We start from the raw sequence: 26,467 nt of genomic DNA, 5'->3' as shown, positions 1-26,467 counted from the left end.
AACAAATTAAGCAAAGAAAGGAATTAAACAGAATGAGGTAGACAAGGTTCTTTGGGTAAATCTGATATATTTTATTAGTTGATCTAATAAAAGATACAGATTTACCCAAAGAACCTTGTCTCCCCATGTCCTTAGACCAACATGGCTACAACCTATGCCCCTTAAACTGAATGAGTCACTCTAGCATGTACTCTGGTTTCAGCTTCTATGTTCTAGAAGGTATGTATTGAGGAATTTTCCTGAGATAAAGTGTTTCTTTTTCTCCCTCACAATTCAAAAAACTTTAGCAATAAGATCAATGATTTGCTGTTTTTATGAAGTAGATGTTTATAAAGTTGTTTTTTCTTTCATTGCATTTTTTTGTCCTTATTGTTCGTATTTCCCTCATGTGTAGAGAGGCCTTGCTCAGGGACCCACTGCACTGAAAACTGTTCATAATAGTCAATTTTTCTTAAATAAGCATAATGTTATAGTACAGGATTTCAGTTTATCCTATATTTTATCTTGTATTTATTACAACATATACAAATAGTGGAAGTGTAGGTTCAGATAAATTGCATTCACTTTTCTGCATACTGTACCTTACGGAAAGGGAGTACAGGTTATTCTTCTCATTACTCTTCCTTAAGAGATAGCTTCCATCACATCCATTGGAAAGAAGCAGTGCTTCCGCTGCATGACGGGTGAGATTATCATGGTACCAGCTAGTAAGAAAAAAACATTAAAGATTCACTCATTTTGTCTGGCATCTGGTGAATTGTAGAGCCATAATAACTCCACGGTGAAGGTTATAATCAGGTCTGAAGTCTTAAAAATGTCATACTTTCTCTCTTACACACACACAGTGCGAAGAAAAACTCCTTTTGGCCTGGAATCTTTCTCAAGAGAAGAATCTCTTTGGAAAACTTGAAATAAATGGCTTAGTCATTTTAAGTGAAATTTTAATACTGTTCTGACCTTTGGAATGGAAAAGTATAACCTTTATCATTTGCTTAGCTGAAAAAAGAGGTTGGTTTTAGACCGCTAACCTTTTTTTGCAGTTAAGTCCAATGAGGAGCTAATACGCAGTTCTGGTGTGAAGCCCAAAGTGTCATAACTGTAGAATCACACGCTTTCCTCTGCTGAATGATACCAATGGTAGCAAATTGCAGCCTATTATGCCAAAAATCCAAATAATTTCAACATCTTATCCCAAATAGGGCCTTCAGATACCCTGGTAAATGACTCGGAGTAGGGCAAAATAAAAGTTCTCTCCTGCTTTCTACAGTGTGCTTCCTGCACATCTACACATTTATTTTTTTTTAATTAAAAATCCACCCAGAATTTAATGACATTTTCACCTGCACTGACTTTCTCTCTTGAGGACTCATTAGGAGAATAATGCCAGCACCAGATTTCTTGAATACCCAGTGTTTCCATTTTGGAAAATAAATTTCCACACCTTGAGTGCAGGCTTTAATCAAAGTAAATTTGCAGAAAAACCTAGAATGACCCACTTACACTGATGGGAGCAATGGTTTCCATCTAAAGGTGTCAGGCATACAATACTGGACAAAAGCAGGGTTGTGCACTCTGATGGATTTATTACTATTCACTAGGAGATAGGACAAGCTGGATAAACAAATGCAATGTAAATATATGTAAATCCACAAGCCAATCTGTCACTTCATTGATGTTAACCCAATGCTGGCGGCCCAGATGTGGGTAAGCCATTTTAACACTATGTCATTTGACTGTGTTCTGAATAGGCCTAAAAAAGATCACTGGCACCTCCGCTACACGACAAGGCTCCCATCATAGAGCAGAACTAGTAGTAGGAACCATGAAAAATTTTCATAACATTTCTTCTTAGTGTAAGTAGGGTAATAGAGGAAAAGAGGCTGTATTCATCTGGTAAGGGTGTGAAGCAGAGAAGATTCTCTGGAAAAAGTCAATAATGATCTGGTAGAACTGCATTCCACAGTCACTGGATGCAAGTAATACCTAAGAGTATTTATTCTGAGCAAGAACCCCAAACACTTTTTCATTTTATTTTTTCAATTTATAAATGTGTCTGTGTACCAGCATTTTGTGTACTGTTTAAATGCTTTCCCCCTGGGACTGCTTAGTTGGAAACTAAGTGAAGATGCCTCACCCCCGTCCCTTTTTAGATAGAATAGGCTGTTTAACAGGTACGCTTTCAGAAAATGAATTTTAAAAAATCTTCAAGATAGACTCCCTCAAGATATTTATGAACAGCTTATTGGTTACTGTGTCAGCTGCAACAGTCTGAATGTAATTTGCATGATCGAAAAAAAAAAAACCCCAATTATACAAAAATACATGTTTTCAGTGGAAAAAATTCTATACAATTGTAAGTTCAGTCTGCTGTTTTTCTAAATCTGTATTTCCTGGTGTACATTGTAGTATACTTCCTCTTTTGGGTAAATGTTTCATGCAACATGTACTATTTGTAGCCAAAGGCAATGGCATTAAGAAATCCCCTCTAAATTAACACATTTCTGGCAACTCAGTTTATCTCTATGTCTAAACACAAAGATCAATAGATCTGTCTTGATAGACCTCCTCAGTGGAAGAAGCAAAACATTTTGCAGGGATGAGGAAAAGAGTAATGGCATTTAAAACAAAGTTCTGTGGTCATGTTTCAGTCAAAATGCTGAAACCTCCAGCACCAATCCAGCAAAGCCCCTAACTTTAAAAACATGAATAATCCATTTGATGCTCCCATTGGGAAGAAAGTTTGTGGTTTCCTGGCTTAGTTCCTGGAGAAGAGTATCAAAGAACTGAGTAAATAAGAATAACCTTGGGTTTAGCACAAAAGGGTACAAATCTAAAAACCCAGAGTACCAAAGACTGTAAAAGTCACTGTACCTAAGAATAAAAAATAATCATTTGTACAGAATCTTGTCTGAAAAATTGGGTGGCAGAAGACTGAAAAAACAGTATCTGTCAAGTGGAACTGTGCACCAGTAAATAAATTACCAGTGATAACATGAGTGTCTTAAAGGACAACAAGAGATTAAAAGGGGGATTTTGAGTACAAATTGACTTACCATTATGAGCTACCAAGTTCTTAGACCAAATTTTGCTTTCAGCTCCACTAGTGATTGATATAGTTTAGTTTTTAGTCCAGCTTAAAAGAAAGCAGAAGTTGGACCACAGCATTTCTGTGCATTTGTGATATAGCTGTCACCAAGCTGATATGTAAAACTCATTCAACAATGCAAATGACTATTATATTGGCTACCTACAGCCTCTTAATTGTCATTTCATACTGTAAATTGATATCTAGTTAAGAAACTAAATCCAATTAGTTAATATCTCCTTCATAAAAATACTTCAGAATTGTACGCCCTATGGAAGAATAGACCCCTATGAAACTTAGTGGAGACAGAAACTTAACACTGCCAAGACTGCTTTAGGTGTAAGACCTGTAAGCATAATGAACGTTTAAAGATCAAAGTGTCATCCTTTAAAACACCTGTTAGCCAAAACTGGCTTGGTTACTAAGCACCAAAGTAACTAAAACAGTCTAAGGTCAGATTTGTGTTGTTCCGATACCATAATGACGAGATCAGCACAAATACCTATCTCAAACCAAGCTACAACAAAGGTCAAAACTATTTTGTGAAATTTAATATAAAACACCGGTTGTTCCAAAGAATTTCATAAAATGGCAATTTTCATAATGAAGTCAGAGTAAAAATGTCATTCATATTTAATGTATTCACTCTTTAAAAAAAAAAGATTTTTAGAAATCTTCTTTTAAATTGAAAATTATAATGATTTCAATGAAAAATGAACCACCTTTATTTTCAAGCACAATAAATGAAATAGGAATTGGACCACTATCAAAAATTGAAAATGAAATGGGAAAAAAAAGATTTGTTGCAATGTATTTTCTACTCTTTGCTGAAAATATTTTCACATCTTTGACTCTCTATTTTCCTTAACACTGTTTTTTTACGGCTGAATGTACACAGAGATGTGGATAAATAAATTAGCTCTTGCTACTGTGAAGGGGTCAGCCCTCGCCCCGTCATTGTGCCTTGGGAGGACCTCGGCCCCATACCCGCTCTAGGGCCCCAGGGTTCTGCTATAGATGTGGGGAGCCGGGGCACATGACTCAGGAGTGCACCCAGCCTGAGAACCCTGGTTTGGTATTTGAAAGGTTAAAAGGGCGGTGGGCAGCGGGAAACGGGGAAGGGGCAGAGCAATGGAGTCAGCTCCGCTCCGGACCCAGACAGACTCCCGCACATTACCCTCAGTAAATTCACTGCCAAAGGGGCTAGTGGGACCCCATGCAGAAGTCCCTGCTGAAATAGCTGGGGTGGAGGAAGGAGTGTCAACCATTGCTCTAGTATGCCCTGATTGGGGGTGGATGAAAGGGGCCACTCTCATTGTAAGGACCAACTCCAGCCTTTTCCAGGTTCTTGCTCGCTACTGTAAACAACAGGCTGGACCAGGTTACCAACAACAGTTAACAATGCATGCCTTGTGCTCAGAGGCGTATGACCGATGGGAACATAGAAAGATGTGGGGTCACCCTGAGGTTGTGGGGACCCTGCACTTTTCTGGAGCAAAGCCCCAGTGAGTCCCTGCACAGGGCCAATGGGCTTTGCCTACTGTATGCAATTGGATTGAGAGGGATGAAAATAATAAGCTGCTGGTGGTGGAGACTCCCACTGAGAGAGAGAGACCCGGTGCGCTGAGGGTCCCTGATGGTGTGATCGAGACAAAAGGGCTCAACCAAGACCCGGTCACATTGACAGTGGTTAACCCAACCTTGAAAGATATTGTGGTCCACCCAGGACAGAAAGTGGCCTTGATAAAGGAAGCTGAAGTGGTGAGTCCCGAGCAGGAGGGAAACCTCCCTCCAATTGACCCTTCAAGGTTCTTTTTTGGGAACTCCCCAGTGTTTGAAGCCTGTAAAGCTCAGCTCAGGGACAAACTCGAGGCTAAAGCCTGTGTTTTCTCCCTGCACGACTGGGATGTGGGGGAGGCTAAGAGGGTGGAGCATCACATTCATCTGAGCAACCCACAACCCTTTCGCGAATCGTCTCAGCGCACTCCCCTTGCTGAGATGGAGGAAGACGTCATCTGCAGGAGCTCATGGACCGCCACATCATCACGGGATCTAAAAGCCCTTATGCCTCTCCCATTGTGATTGTGCAGAAGAAGAAGAGCCAACCCCATATGTGTGTTGATTACCGGACTTTGAAGGCCGGACCATCACTGACCAATACACTGTCCCACGAGTGCAGGAGGCTTTGGATTGTTTAGTAGGGAGCAAATGGTTTTTGGTACTAGACCTCCGCAGCGGCTACTATCAGATACCTCTGTGGGAACAGGACAAAGAGAAGACTGCTTTTATTTGCCCCTTGGGATTCTATCAGTTTGAGCGAATGCCCCAAGGGATATCTGGGGCTCCCGCCACCTTCCAGCAACCAATGGAGAAGGTGGTTGGCAATATGCATGTGACCCAAGTACTGGTTTATTTAGACGATATTATTGCTTTTGGAAAGACCCTGGAGGAACACAAAGAATGGCTACTTGGGGTACTTGGTCAGCTGGAGACCTCTGGACTTAAGTTGGCCATTGATAAATGTAAGTTCTGCCAGGTCTCTGAAGTACGTAGGACATATTGTATCACAGGAAGGGGTCAGCACTGATCCAGAGAAAGTAAGTGCTGTGACCACCTGGCTTCGACCCAAGAACTTTGGGGAATTGAAAAGGTTCCTGGGATTTGCGGGTTTCTATTGGTGATTTGTTAAAGACTATGCTACAATAACTGGATCTTTAAATGCCCTGACTCTCAGACACCATGGGGGGAGGTCACCCCACAAGAAGGGGTGAGACAGTGGCTTAAAGGGGCTCCCTGCGACACGAAGCCCCACAGAGCCTTTTGGTCCTCGGTGAGACTCACAGTGTGAAGATGCCTTCCAGGAGGTGATCCGGCAGTTGACTCAGGCACCTGTGCTGGCATATGCTGACCCCAAACACCTTTTTATTTTGCACACAGATGCTAGCCTGTCAGGACTGGGGGCTGTACTGTACCAGGAACATGATGGACACCGGCGACCAGTGACTTTTGCCAGCAGGGGATTGTCACCCAGAGAGAAGCGCTACCCGGTACATAAGCTTGAATTCCTGGCCCTCAAGTGGGCCATCACTGAGAAATTCTGGGACTATCTATATGGAACCACCTTCCAGGTGTGGATAGACAATAATTCCCTTACCTATGTGCTCACCAGCGCTAAGTTGGATGTGACCGGCCAACATTGGATTGCGGCACTAGCCAACTACACCTTCAGCCTGCACTATCGAGCGAGACATAAGAATGTGGATGCCCTGTCTCAACAACTCCCCAGCAACCCCAGGAATGTTTGGAGCGCTGAGACAATGAAGACCATTTGCGACCTGCAGCTACAAGACCCTGTGGGGACAAGGGAAAGTACTGTTTGCATGGCTGAGGTGTTGGGGTTGCCCCCTGAGGGGATCCCACAGGCCTGAGTTTAGTACACCATGCTGACTCCCTCCTCGTTGCCCCAGGTCATAGCCACAGAATGGCGGACAGCGCAAGAACAGGACCCAGCTGTGCAAGAGGTGCTGTGTGCCCGGAGATCAGGCAATACCTGCCCCGCGACCCTTAATAATGCTACCCCAGCAGCCCACCTCCTGTTGAGGGAGTGGGAAAGGCTTCACTTGTTTGATGGAGTGCTACATCGGGAGGCACAGGACCCAGCAGGATGAAAATATTGGTAGCTGGTCCTCCCTCAGAAGTATAAGGCCCTTGCATTATGGACCTTGCATGATAACTTTGGGCACATGGGGGTGGAGCACACCCTGGTGCTAGCCCGTGAGCAGTTCTTTTGGCTCAAAATGGCTGAAGACATAAGGACTAAATGCTCAAATGGTGATCGGTGTGTGCGGAGGAAGATCCTGCCCGCTCAAACTGCCTATCTACACACCATCCAGAGTTCAAAACCCATGGAGCTGGTGTGCATGGATTTCCTAGCCATAGAAGGGGAGAGGCACCGAAAGGGGAATGTTCTGGTTGTGACAAACCACTTCACCCGATATGCCCAGGCCTTCCCTACACGAGATCAAACAGCAAGAACAGTTGCTAAAGTACTGTGGGAAAAGTACTTCTCCATGTTTGGGCTGCCTGAAAGAATCCACTCCGATCAGGGGCAAGATTTTGAGAGCCAGTTGTTGCATGAAGTACTGACAGTGGCTGGCATAAAGAAATCGAGGACTATACCCTACCACCCCCAAGGGGGTCCCCAACCTGAGCGCTTCAATTGCACTCTCTTGAACATGCTGGGTACCCTCCAGCAGGAACAGAAGGCCGCATGGAGCCAGCATATCACATACCTGGTGCATGCCTACAGCTCCACTAGGAATGATGCAACGGGGGTCAGTCCGTATTTACTCATGTTCAGGAGGGAGCCCTGGTTACCCATAGATTTGTGTTTTGGGGCAGAATGAGTCTACCAACAACATTTGACTCATGGTCAATATGCACAACAGCTTCGGGATTGCGGGGGAGGATGTGACGGGCTAGCTGGCAGTGACTTAGCCCAGGGGTTTTGAAAGGGCAAAAGATGATTGGAGGACTTGGGCTTCCCTTTCCTCACCAATCTGGTAATGATTTGGCCCAGGGGTTTTGAAGGGGTAAAAGATGATTGGAGGACTTGGGATTCCCTTTCCTCACCAATCAGGCCCCAGAGAGTCACCCCTCATGTCCCCTGATTGGCCCCTGGGGTCACCTGGAGGGGGTAAAAGCGGCAGCATGGCTGATTCAAGAGAGACCAGTGAGGGAACACAAGGAAGGAGCTTCAAAGAGCTGGCAAGAGCTGGGCCAGCGGGGTGGGAGCAGTTGCCCCAGAAGCACCTGAAGGAGTGGGACCTGCAGACAGCAGTTGGACCCTCAGCAGCACGGCATGTGGCTGGCAGGAAAGGCTCCCCGCTGGGCTCCAGGGTGCCCTAAGAGAAGCTGTGGCCAGCAGAAGAGGCTCCCCAGCTCCAGCAAGGATCTGAACAGCGACCTGAGAGGTTCCCAGCTTTGTTTCCAGCTCCTCCAATAAGAGGCCAAGCAGCACAATGTGAGGGCAGGGCTCCTGAAAGGTCAAGACCCCTTGCAGCTTGGAGCAGCACCAGCACTGGTGGCTGTATGGTAGAGTTTCTGCCTACCACGTAGGAGATCTGAATTTAAGTCCCAGCTGTGGTGACTTGGGGTGAGTGAAATAGCAGGGAGAAATCCTTTTTGCAGTGGAAAGGGTTTTCCCCCTTTCACTCCCTTCAGGAAAGTCGAAAGTGTTTTCCCTCTTTCCCCTCCTCCAGGTACCTAGGCCCTATATTCCTTGTTATTTGACATTTTGTATTTTGTGCCTTTTATATTTCACCAACCAGTATTGTTTGTTCTGCTATTTGTGTTTTATATTTTGTTAACCCTGTCTTTTGTCCATGATCGTAAGTGTCTAACCTTTGTTGAATCCTGCCCCCTTAGGGTGTTGTAGTGTCCCCTATACCCCCTGGTTTATACCAGTTATGTTCCTAGTACTGTTCTCTCATTAAAAGGTATATGGTTAAGGCCCCATTGGTGGTCTGGCTCTGCTCTATAGGGGGAGGAGAGTCCCTACACCTCCCACAGCACTTGTGCACCTGCTTTGATCCCTTCAATTGGAGAGGGGGTACCTCTTGGAGTACCGTCCGGGTTACACTACCCAAACTACTGTGTCATACTTAGCTTCATAGATTCATAGACTATAAGGGGCTGGAAGGGACCTTGCAAGATCACGAGGTCCAGCCCCCCGTGCACTAAGCAGGAAAGACAACTGGGGTCAGGTAACCCCAGCAAGATGACCATCCAGTCTCCTCTTGAGGATTTCCAGGGTAGCTGATTGTACCACCTCTGGAAGGAGCTTATTCCACAGTCTGCACACCCTAGCTGTGAAGAAGCTTTTCCTAGTGTTAAGCTTGAAAAGGTCTTCCAGGAGTTTGTGGCCATTACTTGTGGTTTTCCCCAAAGGTGCCTTGGTGAGCAGTTGTTTGCTGAGCCCGTGATGTATTCGCCTGATGTAGCGGTAAGCTGGTACTAAATCCCCTCTCAGCCTTCTCTTTTTTAGGCTGAAGAGACCCAAGTCCCTCAGCCTTTCCTCATATGGCTTGCCTTGCAAGTCTCTGATCATATAAGTGGCTCTTCTTTGGACTCTCTCAAGTTTTTCCACATCCTTGTTGAAGTGCAGCACCCAGAACTGGATGCAGTACTCCAGCTGCGGTCTCACCAGTGCCGAGTAAAGTGGAAGAATCGCTTCCTTCGTTTTTCTTGAGATGCATTGGTTGATGCATGCCAGTGTGGTGTTTGCCCTGTTGGCTACAGCATCCCACTGATGGCTCATATTCATACTGTGGTCTGTTATTACCCCTAGGTCCCTTTCAGTCCTGGTGCTAGTCAGTTTGGCGCCACCAAGCCTGTAAGTATGTTGGGGATTGTTCATCCCCAGATGGAGCACTTTACACTTCTCAATGTTGAACTTCATCTGGTTCCGATCCACCCAACTTGCCAGCCTATCCAGGTCCGCCTGTATCTGTAGCCTATCTTCAAGTGTGACCACGCTCCTCCATAACTTGGTGTCGTCCGCAAACTTGGCCAGTGAGCTTTTCATCCCCGCATCCAAATCATTGATAAAGATGTTGAAAAGCACTGGACCAAGCCTGGACCCCTCAGGGACACCACTGACCACTTCTTGCCAAGACGACACAGATCCATTCATTAGAACTCTCTGGGTCCTACCCCACAGCCAGGTTCCTACCCACCTGACTGTGGGTAGGAAGAGAACAGGCTTAAGAGAACAGGCTCCTTCTCTGTGCTCAGAGATAATTAGGTAAACTTAAAATGTAGTTGTTATTATATTGACACACCCAGAGGCATTAACTAATATTTTCAGCACTCTTGGCAACAGAGGCAAACCTGGCATGTGAGATAGTGGAACCAGGCTCCAGCAGCTATGGTCTTGTCAGCATAGAGCACCAGGAGTAGCCAGGACCCACTAGCCAGGGAGTATAGGCAAAGGGACTCAAGGGTACTGCCAAAAGCCATGCCAAGCAATGATATAAAACACCAAATTCAGCAATAGGATTAATTCCTTGGCTTCAGGCTCCCTCTCCTCCCGTCCCCCTTTTTGCTCCGGGGCCTCAAACCCTACTGCCTCCTGGTTCCTGGCCACTTCTGCTTGTTACATGCTGCTGGAAGCCATAGCTACCAAAGGCTTGAGCCCCCCAACTCTGTTTTAGTGCCCCCACTTAGCACCAGGTCTGTCTCCTTTGCCCACCACCAGTTATACTATTGGATTCGCCCCTCAAGTGATCACTCCAAAGATATCACTTCAAGGGCTTCTCTTTTTGCCTATAGCTTATACTTAGAAAATAACATTTTTAAAGTTCACCAGTAAATCAAATATCTGCATGAACAAAACACAAAGAAGGTTTATAATTAGCCAGTTGTATGTACAAATAGATTATATGAACTTTCAGGCTTGGTAACTGAGCTCAAAAATGTATGCAAAAGGACTACATTTGTCTCTTAAAGGATGCTGGATCTCCTTTTCCTCCAATCAGAAGTGTGGATGTTCAAAAGGTCAGAATTATTCTCAGTACAAACTAGCTATGAAATGTATCTGGCAATAAAGTTTTATTTACCGCTGTTAGTGCTGGTTATCGGTTTGCATGGGTACTTCATGTGTGACCCTAGCCACAGGGCAGCCTATTGTAAAAGGTATTTGACTTACTATAATGTTATTTTAATAATGAATAAAAAAATTTTGGTATTAAATTAAGTTAAAACATTAATTTTTAAAAACTCGTCCTTTATATTATATTGTGTACTTGTATTGTCAGGAGCCTTAATTATATACCATTGTGCTGGACACTACGAAGTCAAGAATGATTGTTATCTCCACGCAATTTTTGTCACAAGTTAAAGCTCATTAAATCATCCTGTATCAATCCAGAGAGCCATCAAACTACCATTATTGCTTAAAAACACAAATAATTACCAGCTTGACTCATACAACTCTAACAAAACTTCCCAGTAATTGGCTGGCATACATCCAAATAGATTACCGTAAGATTGAATCTTACCTGGAAAACACTATGAAATACTCAAATTTAGCAATAACTTTTAAATCAATACCTTAATTTTGAATGATAAAAGACAGCATAAAATAAAGTTGTGATTATCTAATAATATACTCATTCTAACCCTGTTTACCAACAAGAGTACATTTGTTTAATTATCTATTGAAGCAAAGCTCTTTGGCTTTGATTGTAATATAACATGCTAGAAGATCTGGATCAATAGATCTTTACGCTGGGCAGTAGTCAACTTTAACTTAATTTCGGTTTTCACTCTAAGTAATGCCTGAGAGAGAAGACTGACTTCAAGCCAAGTTGTCAAACTTAAGAAGGGCCCCAGGATGGATATGGATACGCAGGGCCAGCAGCAGCTGCAGTGGGTCCAGTGGCACCAGGTCTGTGTTTACGCAGTGGCTTGGATCTGGGGTTAGGCAGTGGGTCCATAGCCAGTGGCAGGAGTTGGGTCATAGCAGGGCAAATGAGGGCTGTATTTTCACAGCCCTTGCTTGCCTCCCCTGCCACTAAAAGCTATGTCCATCAGGGCCTAGGGACCCCACTTTCTATGGCAGGACATATCTCATTAGCCCTACCCCAATTTCCTTTAGCCCACTGGACTACCAATGGGCTGGATGGACCAGTTCTGTAGGCTGGATCTGGTCTGCAGGCCATATATTTGACAGCCCTGATTTTGAGAATCCCATCCACTTTAGTGACTTTTTAAATACAGGAAGGATTGGGGCAAGCTTTGGAAGGAAACAACATGTATGTGGAGAAGACAGTGTATCTTCGCCCAGTGGTTATTTAAAATAAGTATTGTTAATGATGTAACAAAGATATTAATAGTGCTTCTAGGGTGCAGACAGAAGCTATGTTTTTTGTATGATTGGCTCCTGAAAGCACTGTACAGCTGTGCCGTGATACATGTGCACAACTTCTGAGTGTTTTTAAAGTTGCTGATCATGCAACAAATTAACCCTCATCAAATGAGGAACATCCTTCTTCACAGAGGATCCTCCTTTTCCTTTTCTTAAAGGTGGGCACTATATTTTCCCTTTTCCAATAGTTCAGGACCTCTTCTGACTGCCACGGGTTTTCAAAGATAATGGCCAACAGTTCTGCAATCACATTGGCCAAGTCCCTCAGCCCCCTCATGTGCATCATGTCCAGCCCCATGGACTTGTACATGTCCTGCTTTTCTAAATAGTCTCTAATCTGTTTTTTTGCTACTGTCAGTTGCTCCCCTCCTGCCCAAACTGTGTTGCCAGGTGCAGTAGTCTGGGAGCTATCCTTGTCTGTGAAGACTGAGGCAAAAAAGATATTGAGTACTTCAGCCTTTTCTGCATCCTCTGTTATTAGGTTGCCCTCCACATTCTGTAAGGGACCCGCACTTTCCCTGATCTTCCTCCTGTTGCTGACATGTCAAAACCTTTCTTGTTACTCTTCATGTCCCTCGCTAACTGCAACTCCAACTGTGCTTTGACCTTCCTGATTTCAGCTCTCCATGGCCAAGCAATACTTTTATACTCTTCCCTAGTTGTTTGTCCAAGTTTCCTCTTCTTGTAAGCTTCCTTTTTGTGTTTTAGCTCATTGAAGAGTTCCCTGCTCAGTCACGCTGGTCTTCTGTCATATTTGCTAGTCTTCCTGCTTATCAGATGTCTAAAGCAGGCAGTGGCCATGCTTTTAAGTTTTCAGTGGGGATAGAACCATGATACAATAGACCCCCGTTTTACGCATATTCAACTTATCCGAGTCTCGCATTTACACAAATTAATATTAACAATACACCCCGAGACACGGGTCATTCACGTATATACGTGTACATACGTGAACACCTTACGAGATGTGCAAACTGAGTCAAATGGAGTTATGCGCAGCTTGGGTTCCCAAGCAGGATTCTGGAGGCTCGCTCAGTCTCAGTGTCGCCATTGTGGTAGCAGCATATGTTTACAATATGTTTTTGTAACAATATATAAAGTATTGGTTGAAAAAGATTTATTTTGGTACCTTTGGTGTTATAAATGTGAGGTCTAAGGAATGCAACCCCTCACTTTTCTATTATGTCCTATGGGAAAATTCACCTCGAGTCACATGAATTCAGCATATGCAAGGTTTCTCAGGAGCGCAATATATGCGTAAGTCCAGGTTCTACTGTATCTGGAATTTAATGCCAGAGCCTCTACTGCCTGAGCTGAAAGAATGAACTTTATTAACTAAGATTAGCAGACCTCTGTATGTGACCTCATCATCTTCAGAGGGGAACAGCCTCACAATAAGTGGTTGTGAGCTGGACATGACTCCCATAAGGACTTTTTTTTCCTCATTAGGTGAGAGATCCCAGCTTTATGCTCTAAAACAGAATATGAATGAAACTTGATAGTATGGCATGTCCTCCTTCCTTCCCTCACCTACTCTAGTGCTGGGCCAAGATCTCTCTAATCCATGATCCATAATTCTCTCTTCCATCCCTGACCTAGAGTACCTGATCCACTTAAGTGAATGGGAAAGATTTTCACTGTAGCAGATTGCATTGGCCCAATAGATTACTTTACCATGAAAAGTAATTGCAATGTGGCATCACGGGGTACTGTATTTATTATCTCTATGATTTCTGGATCAAATGCACTGAATAATCAGTTAAAACCAGATTTTCTACTTGCCAAACCTCAAAACTACATGTAGCACCTGAAAGTCAAATTGTGTTCTTTCAGCCTCATATATTAATAACAATAAGAATTCCTTAAGCAGAATAGTTATGAACTCTGTGGATGGCATTTCAAGGGCATCTACCTTATTCTCCCTTACCTGCATGGACACTCCAGAGATAAAAGCAAAAAAGTATTTTAACAAGTAAGCACAAAATGAATGCCTAAAGGGAGTTTATCATTTGAATAAGAAAGTGCTTACACAGACATTTTTTCAGAGCAAAACCACACTTTAAGGGCATCTCCTCCTCCATCTCCCTGTCCTGCTACCAAAAAGTAATAAAATGTAAGAAAACAAGTAACTGAAGTGAATTTATCTCACCTTAAGTCCCATGCTCATGTTCTTTAGCTGTATTCTTTCTTTACTTCAGTTTATTTATACCCTGCCCTCTTCTAGCTTTCACTTCTATTTTCTCAATTCCTCCTTCTCTTTATATCTTATTTCATTCTCTTTCCTTGTAATTTAGACCTTATCTGTTTATGAACTAATAATCTTCTGTTGTCTAGGCACATATATACATGAGGGTTAAAGAGGGCACATTGGCCGTTTTATCCAGTTTTAATCACCTTAATGTCTGAATAAATTCCAATTTATCATCACAGCACAACGTTCTGAACATGTTCTAGTGTCCTTCTGTGTTCTTCTAAAATATTTAGCAACTTTATTGTTCAGCCTAACAAAATACTATTGAGGCAGGGAAGGAAAATAAAAGAGGTATTTTGAAAATGTATTACAAGAGAGAAATACTTGGTATGTACAGGAAAACACTTCAAACAGTTTCATACACTTCAGTTTCATTCATACAGAAAAACAGAAAATGAGCTAGTGGCACCTTTCTACATGATTCTTGGAAATGCATTACAGAACTAGCCTGTTGCTGCTCTGGGGACAAGCTAATCCACATTCTGATATCTTGCCCAAAACATGAATTTCAAGAAAATGGAGTTTCCCTGAGCTTACAATGCCCATGATTGGATAACAGAGTTTCTTTGCAACACAAATATTAACAGAAACAACAGTACACACTTTGCGGAAAATGTTGGATGCCAGCTGCAATCAAAAACAATATTTAAAAAATGCCTTATTTCCTTTAAATTTGTAAGTCTTGCAAACTGTTTTTTTGCAGAAATGTCTGTGTATGTCTTGGTGAATTTCAATTCTTAGCTTTCATTTTTCCCATAATTTCAGAGAAGATTTTTAACTGATGATTTCAGTTTCTCCCAAGTTATTTGAGATGCCCAAGGTTTTTCCCAGCTGAAGGAAAACTTTCAGGCAGACCCCAAATGTCTGAATGTAAAGTTCCTGAAATTATTTCATTATATAATTTTAAGAGAAAACCATCTGTCTCCTAGTTTTGTATATCCTACATCATGTTGAATGAAAGGTGAATGAGTTACCTGGCATATGGGAATAAAAAGAGGGTTTTTACATATAGCTCTTTCAAAGTTTTGGTAAAACAGGGGTCACTAGCAAGAAGTACTAAAGCTTTTGCACTAACTTTTATTCATTAGAACATTTCTCTGGGCAATTCTATTGTTCTCAGTGTAATTAAAGCTACATGTTACTAAGGTAAGCAAGCCCTGTATACCTAGGAAACGATTCTCCCATAGTAATAGGGTGCATGGGTTTTAGGTATTTAGTGGGCACTGATGCCCACTTTTGTTGCCCTTGCATGCTTTCTGAGGCTTTCCTTCCTACTGCTGTCAAATATATCAAAGTATTTTTCTTTTTCGCTCTTCAGCTTGAAATTGTTTTCCATTCCTGTTATCTACTTCTTCAGACCTTACCCATCACTTTTATTTCTTGGCAGGAAAGCAGAAGATGTTTCTGTTTCAGTTTCTCCACTGGCACACACATCTGCTTTTTTTTTCCGGTGACATAGATTGTCTTCTGGTCAGTGGATTTTATTTTAGCAGTGATGCACAGCAAAATGTGAGAAGGTATGCCATGCTGACTTGCCTCCACATACATTTACATACCCAGAAAAGTGTGCCAATGATTTGATCATCTTAGAGCTCATTCAACTTATATTTAATTGAGCACATTTTGTTCTAGAATAATTATCTGGAATTTTTTGCAGTGTTTCTTTCCACTATGAAAACTGGTTCTTACTCAAGAGCTGAAACAAAATCATGGCAGAGAGGTTAGAAACACCCACTTTTATCTATTCCAATGACAGTAACTGGTCAGAGAGAGATTGTTAGCCTACCAGATTACTTTACTCTGAAAAGTAATTGCAATGTGGCATCACTGAGTACTTTATTTATTATCTCCATGATTTCCAGATCAAATACACTGAATAATCAGTTAAAACCAGATTTTCTCCTTCAGATGTTAGTCTGAAGTCAGCCAGAAAGTAGGGTAGGTTAGGACCTTTGGGTCCTATATGTTCATTAATGTGCTTTTGCTAATGTGCGTTACATTTAGTATCTCTATTGTGAGAAAATCACCATAGAAAAAGATGCATTAGTCTATTTTAAAGCCCATTAGTTAAAGCACATGAGGTGCTTGTAGACGTGCTGTGGGGCTGCTCCAGCATGCTGTAATTAAAGTGCTTTGGAGCAGACTCGATTAATCAAGTCTGCTGAAGCATGGTAATTACTGTGCTCCAGCCAGCTTCCCCATCTTGTGTATTAGTGTCCCTGTGCTTCAAAATGTCAGCAGGGGCTTTTGAACTAAAGTTTGTTGAACATTCAAGCATGTCCCACCACCATTTTGAAGCACAGGGACACTAAAACACAAGAGACTGAGGCACTTTAATTAGCGTGGCTCTTGGAGATGCTGAAATTAAAGTGTTCCCCCTGCTACCACCCCTGGAGCATGTGTAAAAGTGCCCATGGTTTTTTTTTGTGATGCTTTAATGTGCATTAAAATAGGCTAATGTGTATTAAAGCACATGTGTAGATGCACCCTTAGGCTAGTGACAGACATTCAAAAAGCCTGAGCCTGAATTGATTCAATCTTTGCAGGTTAGTCTAACCTGTCTAGGCTGAACCAGTTTGTAACTGGACAGACATTCTCTGTGGATTGAGGAAATTCAGGCATATGCCTGCAGTAGCTCAGGTTAGAAGCCCAGGTTCAGGTGGCTCAGGTTAGAGCAGCCCTCCTGTCTCTTCTATAGTGCTGAGCTGTGGGGGCATGGCTAGACCCCAACAGGACGCTCTGATTATGGAGGTCTGCCTGCACCATCCCAGGCTTTTCCTCACTGGCTGCTCAAGGGGCGGGAGTGTTGCCAGACCCCAGGCCTCTGCTAGCACTCTGAGGAAAGGGGAGGGTGCAGTGCATGCATCTGCTGATGATATGGAGCTTTTCAATCTCCCTCCTTCCTTCTTTCTACTGTCTACAGCAAACTGACCGGCCAGCAAGCCAGCGGGAGGCTGATAACAGTGTTTATCACTTCATCAGCAAAATAATAGCTCCAAAAGGTCCTAAGCGGTGATTGTTCTCTCTACCTGTCCCAGTGAAATTGGAGACACTCACAAACAGAGATACCTCTCATCATTAGCTAGCATACCACATGCCCAGGGTCTGTGGGGCTGGGGTCTGTGCTGTGGGAGATAGAAGGGAGGAAGGGCAGGGGTCCCTGCTTCTCCAGCAAGCAGCGAGGGAGAGGGGGTGTAGAGCAGAGGGAAGCCATGCAGACTCAGCTGTACCTGCAGTCTCTGCCAAGCTCCAGCCAGGGAGCAGAGGGGAGGGGCTAGCCCTGCTGTGGAGCACAGAGCCCCACCTAGCCCAGAGAGCATGCCGGGATGCTGGGAGGGTCTGGTTTATCTTAAACCAGCAAGGGGTCTGGGACAAAAAATACATAAACCAGTTTGAATCAAATCTATTAAGTCTAATACTACATTCAACCAGGTTTATCTCAAACCGGTTTCAGCCATTTTCAAACTGGTTTATGTGCACTGAACGTCTGTTCTGTTCCAGGTTTAAACCAGTTTCTGATCACTTAAACTGGCTTGCGTGCAATGTCTTTTGTCCCTAGCCTTAAAGACTAACTTGTTCAGAGAGACATAAACTTTTGCAGGCAATGGTCTACTTTGCCTATGATAGCATTATGCCTTGCTGAATGAGTTAGTCTCTAAGGTGCCCCCTGCCCTGCCTTCTTCCAGTAACTAGTCATTATTTTTTTATAACATCTCTTTCTTTCAAAAACTTGTGTTCTTACCTTTCCACTTCTTCCCCACCACCATGTCCCCTTACATTTTCAGAAGGGCAAAGATATGTGGGAGTGGGGAGGGTGATATATATTACTGGACTAAGTACATTGTTGGGAGAGATTTTATACAAGCTTTCAAGCATGCACATGACCCCCAGGATTAGAAGACCTCCAGCAAAACAAACAACACCCTCAATGCATTGAACATAAAAAATAAGCCAACACAGGCCATTAAATAAGCAAACAGAGAGTCATTAATTATTCAGGCCCCCTAAAACCCTATCGCTAGGTAGAGAATTTGGGGAGATTAGGAAGAAGTTAAATTGTGTTAAAAATGGCCACCTAATCTAACTTTGGGTGATTATACAAGTGAATTTTTTTGTGTGATCGGGCCCCTGAAAGCTTTCTGCAACTGTGACTTAACACATGAATGGCTGTAGAGCATTTTATAAATGGCTGAGCACATGAAACATTAACCCTGATCCAATGAAGTATTAGATTAATGTGCACTAAAGGAGGCCACCTTAGGGAACTTGTTTTTCCTCCAGGGTTAATTTTTCACTCAGGGACAGTGCTGGGCTAATGCTCATGGCAGCATGGAGCTGCTGGCTGCTTTTGAATGGCCAGAGCTGGGGGGAGGGAGAGGGTGGGAGGAGTAGAAAGGAGCCCCCTTGCCTTGCAGGGCTGCCTCTCCCCCAGCTACCCCAGTTGGGGTACTGGGGAGAGCTGGGCACAGGCCTTTTTCACAGACTAACTTGGGATCAGGGCCTAAGCAAAAACCAAAATAAAACAGGTAATTAGAAACAATAGTTCCCACAAGAGCTGCAACTCAGACTCTTTGTACACGGCTAAGGCACAAGTTGTATGTCATGACAGCAATATTATAGATTGAAAAAGAGAAATACAATAGAGGTGCAGTGGGAACTGTTACTCAGTGCTTTCATTTCACTTTTGCCACATGCAGGCTGCCTGAGCCAAGCACTTTCAGACGTGGGAACACAGCATCAGCTGGGAGGATGTTTTAACTCCTCTGAGGATGTATCCACCCCGCTGCCCTGCTCTCTGCCACCACAGCTTCTGGCAGCCACCAGCTGCTGCCACTGCAGGCGAGCGCATGCAGCCAGATGCTTCCAGCAGTGCCATTCAGCAGCTGTGCCTCTGGAGCGTGAAGCATACCCTAGGAAGACACAGGCTGCTGAATGGACTGTAGCAGCTAGGAGTGTCTACACGTGCCTTCACCTCACTGCCAGGCAGCAGCCAAAGTCCCATTGCACTCACCACAGGTGGAATGACTACTGTGTCAGCAGGAAGGAGGGTTTGGTTCCCTCTAATGAGCAGTGGACCACATAAGGCCTATGTGGTCTATATTCTAAAGATTTGCTCCCATCATCAGTTAAACTGGGCACAAAAGAATGACAGAGCCAATCTGCACCTATACATTAAACAATGCACTTCCATCTTTTTCATACTGGTTGTAGCTCTTCTAATCCTTGCCCATTTCCTTTCAATATAAAGAGGACAGCCTAGCCTTTCTGTTTGGGGGACTTCATTGGTCTCTGCCTCCTTGTTCACCCCCTTTGACTTTGTCTGTCCCCTTCACTGCAGATGTCATGCCTCTTTCTTTATTTGCCCAGTTCCCATTTGTGCTGCCACTTCCGTATGCACATCTTGACCAGACCAATCTTTCTGACAGCAAATAGATGCAAGCATAATCGTTTTTGCTTTCTAGGCCATAATGACAGCATTACAGGAAGGTCTTGCAAAATGCTGTCAGCCATTTGACAGCAACAAGCACAAGAAACTGGCCTTGGTGACGGCTCTAATTAATATCTGTAGAATTGCAGCTTTAATTTAAAAAAAAACAACCCTCCAAAACTTAAAAAAAAATGGCTAATGGTTTTGAGTGACTCAGTCTTGAATACTGAGATGCATTAAAAGGACTCCAGTGTTCAAAAGTTCTGTGTAACAAATTGGGTGTGTTTGACATCCTGACCGGGTTCACAGACAATGATCCTGTCAGAAAATGTTTTTTGTATTTTACTGAACTCTTTCAGACTGAAACTCAGTATTTCAGTCCCACCCTTTGTCCCTTTGCTTTCTGTAGACAATCTTTTTTTCCCTGCCTGTTTAGTCGAAGTAGATTGTTGCCTACAGAAGTGCATGTCTCTGAATCAGACAGTCGCCAAGGTGTCCCTTTGCTCTACTTTCTGCCTGGCTTCAAAATAACACAGCTAACTACCTCTGTTTCAAATGATTCATTAATTCAAGCAGGTAGTAAGGAGACAGGAAGAGTTTCGGGGTGTGTGTTTGGGAGAGAGAAAGAGAAAGAAAGCACCTAGGATATGGGATGAAGAGTTTGTGGGCCGGACCTCTGGGAGCAGCAAAACTGGATGAAAAATCTAGGACTGATTTTAGCATTTCAATTTGCCTTTTTTGTCAGATAAAACTCAACCCAAGGCAGGTGGGAAAAGTGCTGTCCTGGTTTGGCTACTGGTAATGGGAAGGATTTCCAACATTTTTTCTCTACTGCTGCTTCTTTTTTCACCTTGGGGAACCTCTCTGGAGTTGCAGCTATGCCAGCAAAAACAACACACCTTTTCTCTGGGATTGTCCTGAAGGAAAATGTTTAAACTGTGAGGAGACTGTACTGAGAATAAGTGGGATGCTTGTAACTTTATGGCAGCAATCTCCCCCCCCCCCCCCTTTTATTTAAGTTTCTTGACCTTGGAAAATGTGTATTCTCATCCATAGCTTTATCTCAGTCTTGCAGTGGGACAGATGCACTCAGCTGTTGGTGAGGGCTGAGGCAAAAGAATCTAAATAGGCAACTCTTTAGCACTGCAAGTGCATGCATTTATATGGTATGTGTGTGTGTAATATAGTAGTTCATGCCTAAAACAGGTATGTTTGATACAAGTTCATAATGTTATTTAACCATGTCCCTTTGGCTGCAGCTCTCTAATACTAGTCATTGTAGGGTGAGACCTGAAAGAGAAAATGTACTGTGGCAACAAAATGTTTTAGGGAGGTGCAATATCAGGGATTGTACCTTTGCAACATTAGAATAATACACAATGTTGGGTGTAGCATGTCGTCACAATAAAACATTACATAACCAGGTGTGATCAGATATCACCCATAAAAAAGTCATCAAAAGCATACTATCCTAACGTCTAGTATTGTGAAGCTAATTTTACCAGGAAAAAAAAAATTAAAAATAATGCTACTGATGAAATTGCCAGAAGCGGTAGCTGATGTCAGTGGGGGGAGGCAGGCAGACATTATTTTTGTTGTTTTCTGAAACTCCACCAGTGGCTTGGCAACAGTCCAAGATGCTTATCAAGCTACCCCATGCTCTGGAGGATTTGTAATACCATAAAGGCTAGAGTCTAGCACAGTTCAGGCTTCATACAAAACATGTGTGTGCATGTGTGTGTGTACGCGTGTGCAAGAGAGAGAGAGCAAGAAGGCCAAATCATGTATTTAGGTGTTAACAAAGCATCCCACACACACACTTTGAAGTTACTGGGAGGCTCAGGTGCACTGGCAGAAGTAATGTTGCTCCCATAATTTACCAGCTACATGTTAGTGCTACAATGTTTCTTTTTACTGCTCAACCAAAGGATACACATTTCGGGTAGTCCTTGTCTCCCATTTCATAAGGGTTATATGAGAGAAGACACCAAACAGTATCTGCATACATACAATACAACACAACTAGTCAGGCAAATAGTCTTCCAAAAAACCCTCATACTGATTTCTTTTCCCCTTCACCTCAGAGAGGCAGCTTATTTTTAATTATGTTTTAAATATAAAAGTCACATCTGTTAAAATGTTCTAAAAAAACACTGTCCCTGACAATACTCAGCAGAAGAAAACTGAAATCCAAATGGCTGCTTAAGTGGTACTTGTTAATTTATAAATAAGATTTAGTGCAGACTTCTGTTGCCTTTTACACTTTGGGAGGATTTAACATATCACCTTCTTTAATTCTGAAACGCACATCTGCAATGAAACACGTCCATCTGTACATACACCAACTCACAGATTCACACAACTGGACTGAGAGAAGCAAACAAAGACTCAGCACTAATGGAAAGAACTTCCCCAAGGAAGAAAAACCCTACCAGCCGCACAACTACTTTCTTGCCTCGGAGGTCTCCATCCTTTCCTGTGGCAAACAAATCCCCTTCTCCTGCCAGGGTAGCAGCAGATCAGCTTTTACTTCAGGCTATATAGGGGAAGCAATGGCATTCACTCTACTGTTCAATTTCTCTGACATCAAACTGAGAAGAAAATGAGACAAAAGCAATGTCAAGCAAAACAAAACTCTCAAGAGCAACCTCCAGTCAGTTACCAAATGTGCCAGAAATGCCTTTTGTGGGATAGGGTCTCAAATACTCAGTTCACTCAAAGCTGCATCGGTGGAAAGCACAAAGCAGTTTTTCCCCTTACTCTAGGTTCTGGAGCTCCTCTTCTACTTCCTCTAGCCCCTCAGGGTAGTCTTCTCGGCATCGACTCATCTTCCCTCCTTCTCCAAGCTCCACTCTGCCCATCCGCACCACCAACTGCTCCCCACACTGGGTGCTACTTCAAGAGGAGAAGGAAGACGGGCCTTTCTGTCCCGTCTCTCCCACTCCTCTGTTAGCAGCAGGGAAAGTCCACAAGCAAAGCAACCTGCTGCAGCACGTCAAATGCAATGAGGAAGTGAGAGCAAGTCCCTCCCTGCACCAAATCACCCAGCCTTTAAGGCGCAGGCAGACAAGAAGGGCTGGCCCCTGGGTGGGTGGGTGTGTGCGTGTGTGCACGTGCATGGGTGTGCATGTGTGTGGGTGTGCCACCATGCTGTGATTTATTCACAGGGGAGAAGCCTGTGTAATTTCCCTTCCCTAAACAATCTTTTCTCTGATTTTTCACATTTAGTAACTCCCCATTCAGGTCAGGGATGTATTAATTATGTATAACTTCTGATTGTCCTCACAGTGGCTTCCCCTCTCCATTCCAGAAACTGAGCGACTAATCCTAGTTCAGTGAGAGCTTATACACCATCACTAGCACAGCTAATGCGCCCCTGTTCCTTGCATGCAGGAAACACAAGTGTGAAAGTATTCTCTCCCCTACTTAAACACCTATGCACAGTATGCCATGTGCACTAATAAGTGTACCGGCATGGTGCCCAAGAGTTTGAGACTGAAGGTTTTGAAGGATATAATTTAAGTCACACCTAACTCAGCATTTAGATTTCTGTTGTGGCAGTTCTGTTTTAGGAGGAAATGTGCTCCTAAAACTGAGTTGGATTCATTTTTTCCCCCTGCATTCCCAGCTTTTTCAGATGCTGTAGTTTCTGTTCCTTTCTGGCTACTGTGCTGCTCTTACTAATGTAGGAGTTATCCAACTGGATCAGGCCTGAGGTGGAGCTAGTCCCATCTCTGGCAGCAGCAAAATACTAGCTGTCTCAGGGGAAGGTATTAAAACACTGCAGTAGACAGATGGAGGTAATCAACTTCTCCCTGCAGTAGGTCTGGTGCTGGTCTCTAACATGTAGAGACTGGCTCAAGCCCTAAAGCATGAGGTTTGAAATCCCTTCTAATAATGTTTTCAGCATTAATTATGCTCTTTTGAATGCATCATTGCAACTGGAAAATTATATATATATATATATATATATAAAGCAGGTGAAAGGGTTTGGCCTATGATTCTACTGCTTCCTCCCGCAAAAAAAAATGAAGTGGCTGTATGATACATGACTCCTGCAATAGCCTATAAATACTATGCAAATATCTGAGGACGTCACAAAAATGAGTTAATACTAAAAAAAAAAAAAAATGACCAAACTTTCCTTACACAAGAAAGCTATGATTTACACTGATGTATAAAGGATGTATGCATATGAATTATACAAGCACGTGAAGATTACATCATACACATTACCACTGGTGTATGCGCATTAGTATACTTCTTTTTCCTGCTTTGAGAGCCCCTTTGTAGAAGGCAAAGTAGACACACAGAGGAAAATCTGTATAGGTTAATGCAGGGGTGTCAGACTCAAATTGGTTGGACAGCTGTATCTCCTCCTTTTCAGGTGCCCATGGGCCTCACCCTAGCTCACAATGGCAGCCCTAGCAGTGCAACGTGTGCATAAACCCATGATGGCAACAAGCATCCTGATCCTGTAGGGACACAGTGTGTGTGTGTGTGTGTGTGTGTGTGTGTGTGTGTGTGTGTGTGTGTGTGTGAGAGAGAGAGAGAGAGAGAGAGAGAGAGAAAGACTGTCATTCTGGCCAGAGCTGAGGCTGCCACAGGAAGCTGGCTGGCTTCTTGTAGCAGCAGTCAGCACTCTGGTGACAGCTAGGGCACAGCAGCCTGAGCAGCACAGTGAACTAAAACTGCTACGTGGCCAGAGCTGGGTCTTCAGCAGCTGGGAGCACTTTTGCTGGTCAAACCAGTAGCCCGAGCAACACTAGTCAGAGGCTCAGCCTCTATAGCCAGAGCTCCAGCAGCTACAGCTCCACCAGCTTGGCATACATAAGCCTCTTCACTGAGACTAGAGCTGGCACTGTGGCAGTGGTGGTGGGTCTTCCCACAGCAGCAGTCCGGGCACAGCAAGATCTGGGGACACGTAACTTGAGCAAGCAGCACTGTGGGTTCCCCCAGCAGTTAGCTCTAGCTCCAGTGGCAAGGCTTCCTGCAGCGCCAGCCAGTGCCTTAGCTTTTGCTGTGAGGCAGGCTGGCAGCTCCAACAACACCATGGGCAGAAGCCCCACCTGCACAGCCAGAACCTGCTGAGCTGGATCTTTTGTCCTGGGTCTGGCGGTGGTGGCAGGGGCTCTGCAGGTGGTGCTGCTCAGTGCTGCTCTCCCAGGGGCTCTGGCTGCCACCTCAGGAAGCCCCACCACCATGGCCAGAGATGGGGCAAAAGTCCATGGGTTGAATGTCCCAGGCATCAGGATGGATTTAGCCCATGGGCTGTATGTTTGACCCTCTCAGTTTAATGGATATATGGTTACATTGCTCTATAAATTACTTTTATATATGACTGTAACATGCCAATGACAGCATGTGTCCAGACCTGACAGTAGGATTGCTAGCTCCTTTTTAAATTTGTTCATTAGTGTTTTGGATCCATGCTCATAGAATATTGTCTAGCTCTTTGTCTACAGAGTGTACAATTTCAGTGCTGTCCCAGGGTCATGCACAGCTGCCAGTACCATAGAAAGGACAGTACTAGTGGTGCACCACCGCAGGGTGCATTTGCATGGGGGGCACCAAATCAAATGGACATATGTAGGGGAGCACTCTGCACATGACCTGCATCAGGCACCAAAATGCCTGGCTATGGCTCTCTGACAGCCACACTGTCCCAGGGGGAGCCCACAAAGTTATTGTACCTCAGAAACAGCAGTGCACAGAGGAAGGGTGGGGTAAAAGCTGCACTAGCTTTTAGTACTCTGACTGCTCCTAGAGTAAGGAAACTAGAGAATGCCATTCACTACTGGTGCAATTCCACTGCTGGTAGCAACAGCCACCCTGCTGTGCAGAGCACGGTTATTACAAGGTACAAAAAACACCCGCATCTTGCCTACACTGCCTTTTGGATGGTGCTGCCCCATGCAGCTGCTTCAGTGAATTACAGGTCTTCATTTTCCCAGTTTCTGCTCTAATTTGGTTCTGGATGACAGGCAGTTTTGGTGATGACCATGATCCATCTACTCCCTGCTCTTCCTCCCAATGGCTCAAATCAACAAACAAACAACTTTGACAGTAGGATGCAGTGTGGGACGTTGCAGAGCTACCATTCAGAAATATGAAGGTCTGGTGCATTAAGCAATATGTTTAGAGGTGCAGAAACTATGGAAGTCTGAAACAGGGAAAAGGAGGAGGAAGGAAGCATAGTGCTGGTGTGGTCCCCATTACCTCTCCTGGTGTTGTGCATCCATAATGGCACATTGATTGGGCTTTTTTTTTTTTTTGGTTGTTGCCTATTTCTTCCCACAGCCCATGCCTGTCAAGACTCAACTGCCACATCCATCAATTTAGTTGATTGGTTTGGATGTAGTGTAACAAACTGAGGTGGTTTTACGTTGGGGTGCCTTTCTGCTCCACATTTCTCTCCACTGTTCCACTGCTTATCCACTAAAACAACTAATATTTACTTCTGGGCTACCTTCTTATTGAATAAATCTTAGTTTCACCTGTCTAGGTCCTGGGTTTACAGCTCCAGTGGAGGAAGTGTTGCTAGCTTGTGAGGCCTGCCACTGCAATTTGTAAAAATTATAGGTCTCTTCTTCCAGAGAAGAGGCAATCCTGGAGCAGCTTCTCCTTGTAATACTGGTTACCCCAGCTTGCACTAGCTGCAGGACTAAATCATCCAAATGCATCTGGATGCATTTACCTTGCCTGGAGAATTTTATACCAAGACACTTTCCCCAAGATATCCCCTAAGTACCTTCCCCTTATCCATTCATCTAT

The 26,467-nt window shown here is 43.8% G+C and overlaps 1 protein-coding gene across 1 annotated transcript in view; it reads right to left on the bottom strand.

Moving 5' to 3' along the window:
- The window catches only part of DAPP1 (dual adaptor of phosphotyrosine and 3-phosphoinositides 1), a 44,126-nt gene extending 21,396 nt beyond the window's left edge, over window positions 1-22,730 (bottom strand). Inside the window, exons 1-2 of the mRNA XM_006264508.4 lie at window positions 22,454-22,730; window positions 582-704 (exon numbers count right to left, since the gene is read on the bottom strand). Of these exons, the coding sequence (XP_006264570.1) occupies window positions 582-704; window positions 22,454-22,554 (224 nt within the window). The 5' untranslated portion in view covers window positions 22,555-22,730. The remainder of the gene's footprint in view (window positions 1-581; window positions 705-22,453) is intronic.
- Window positions 22,731-26,467: the final 3,737 nt, after the last annotated feature.

This window comes from Alligator mississippiensis, chromosome 2 (assembly GCF_030867095.1).
Source record: "Alligator mississippiensis isolate rAllMis1 chromosome 2, rAllMis1, whole genome shotgun sequence".
In the NCBI taxonomy this organism is placed as follows: domain Eukaryota; kingdom Metazoa; phylum Chordata; order Crocodylia; family Alligatoridae; genus Alligator; species Alligator mississippiensis.
The sequence above is the reverse complement of the archived record's forward strand: the minus strand, read 5'-3'. Positions and strand labels throughout refer to the sequence as shown.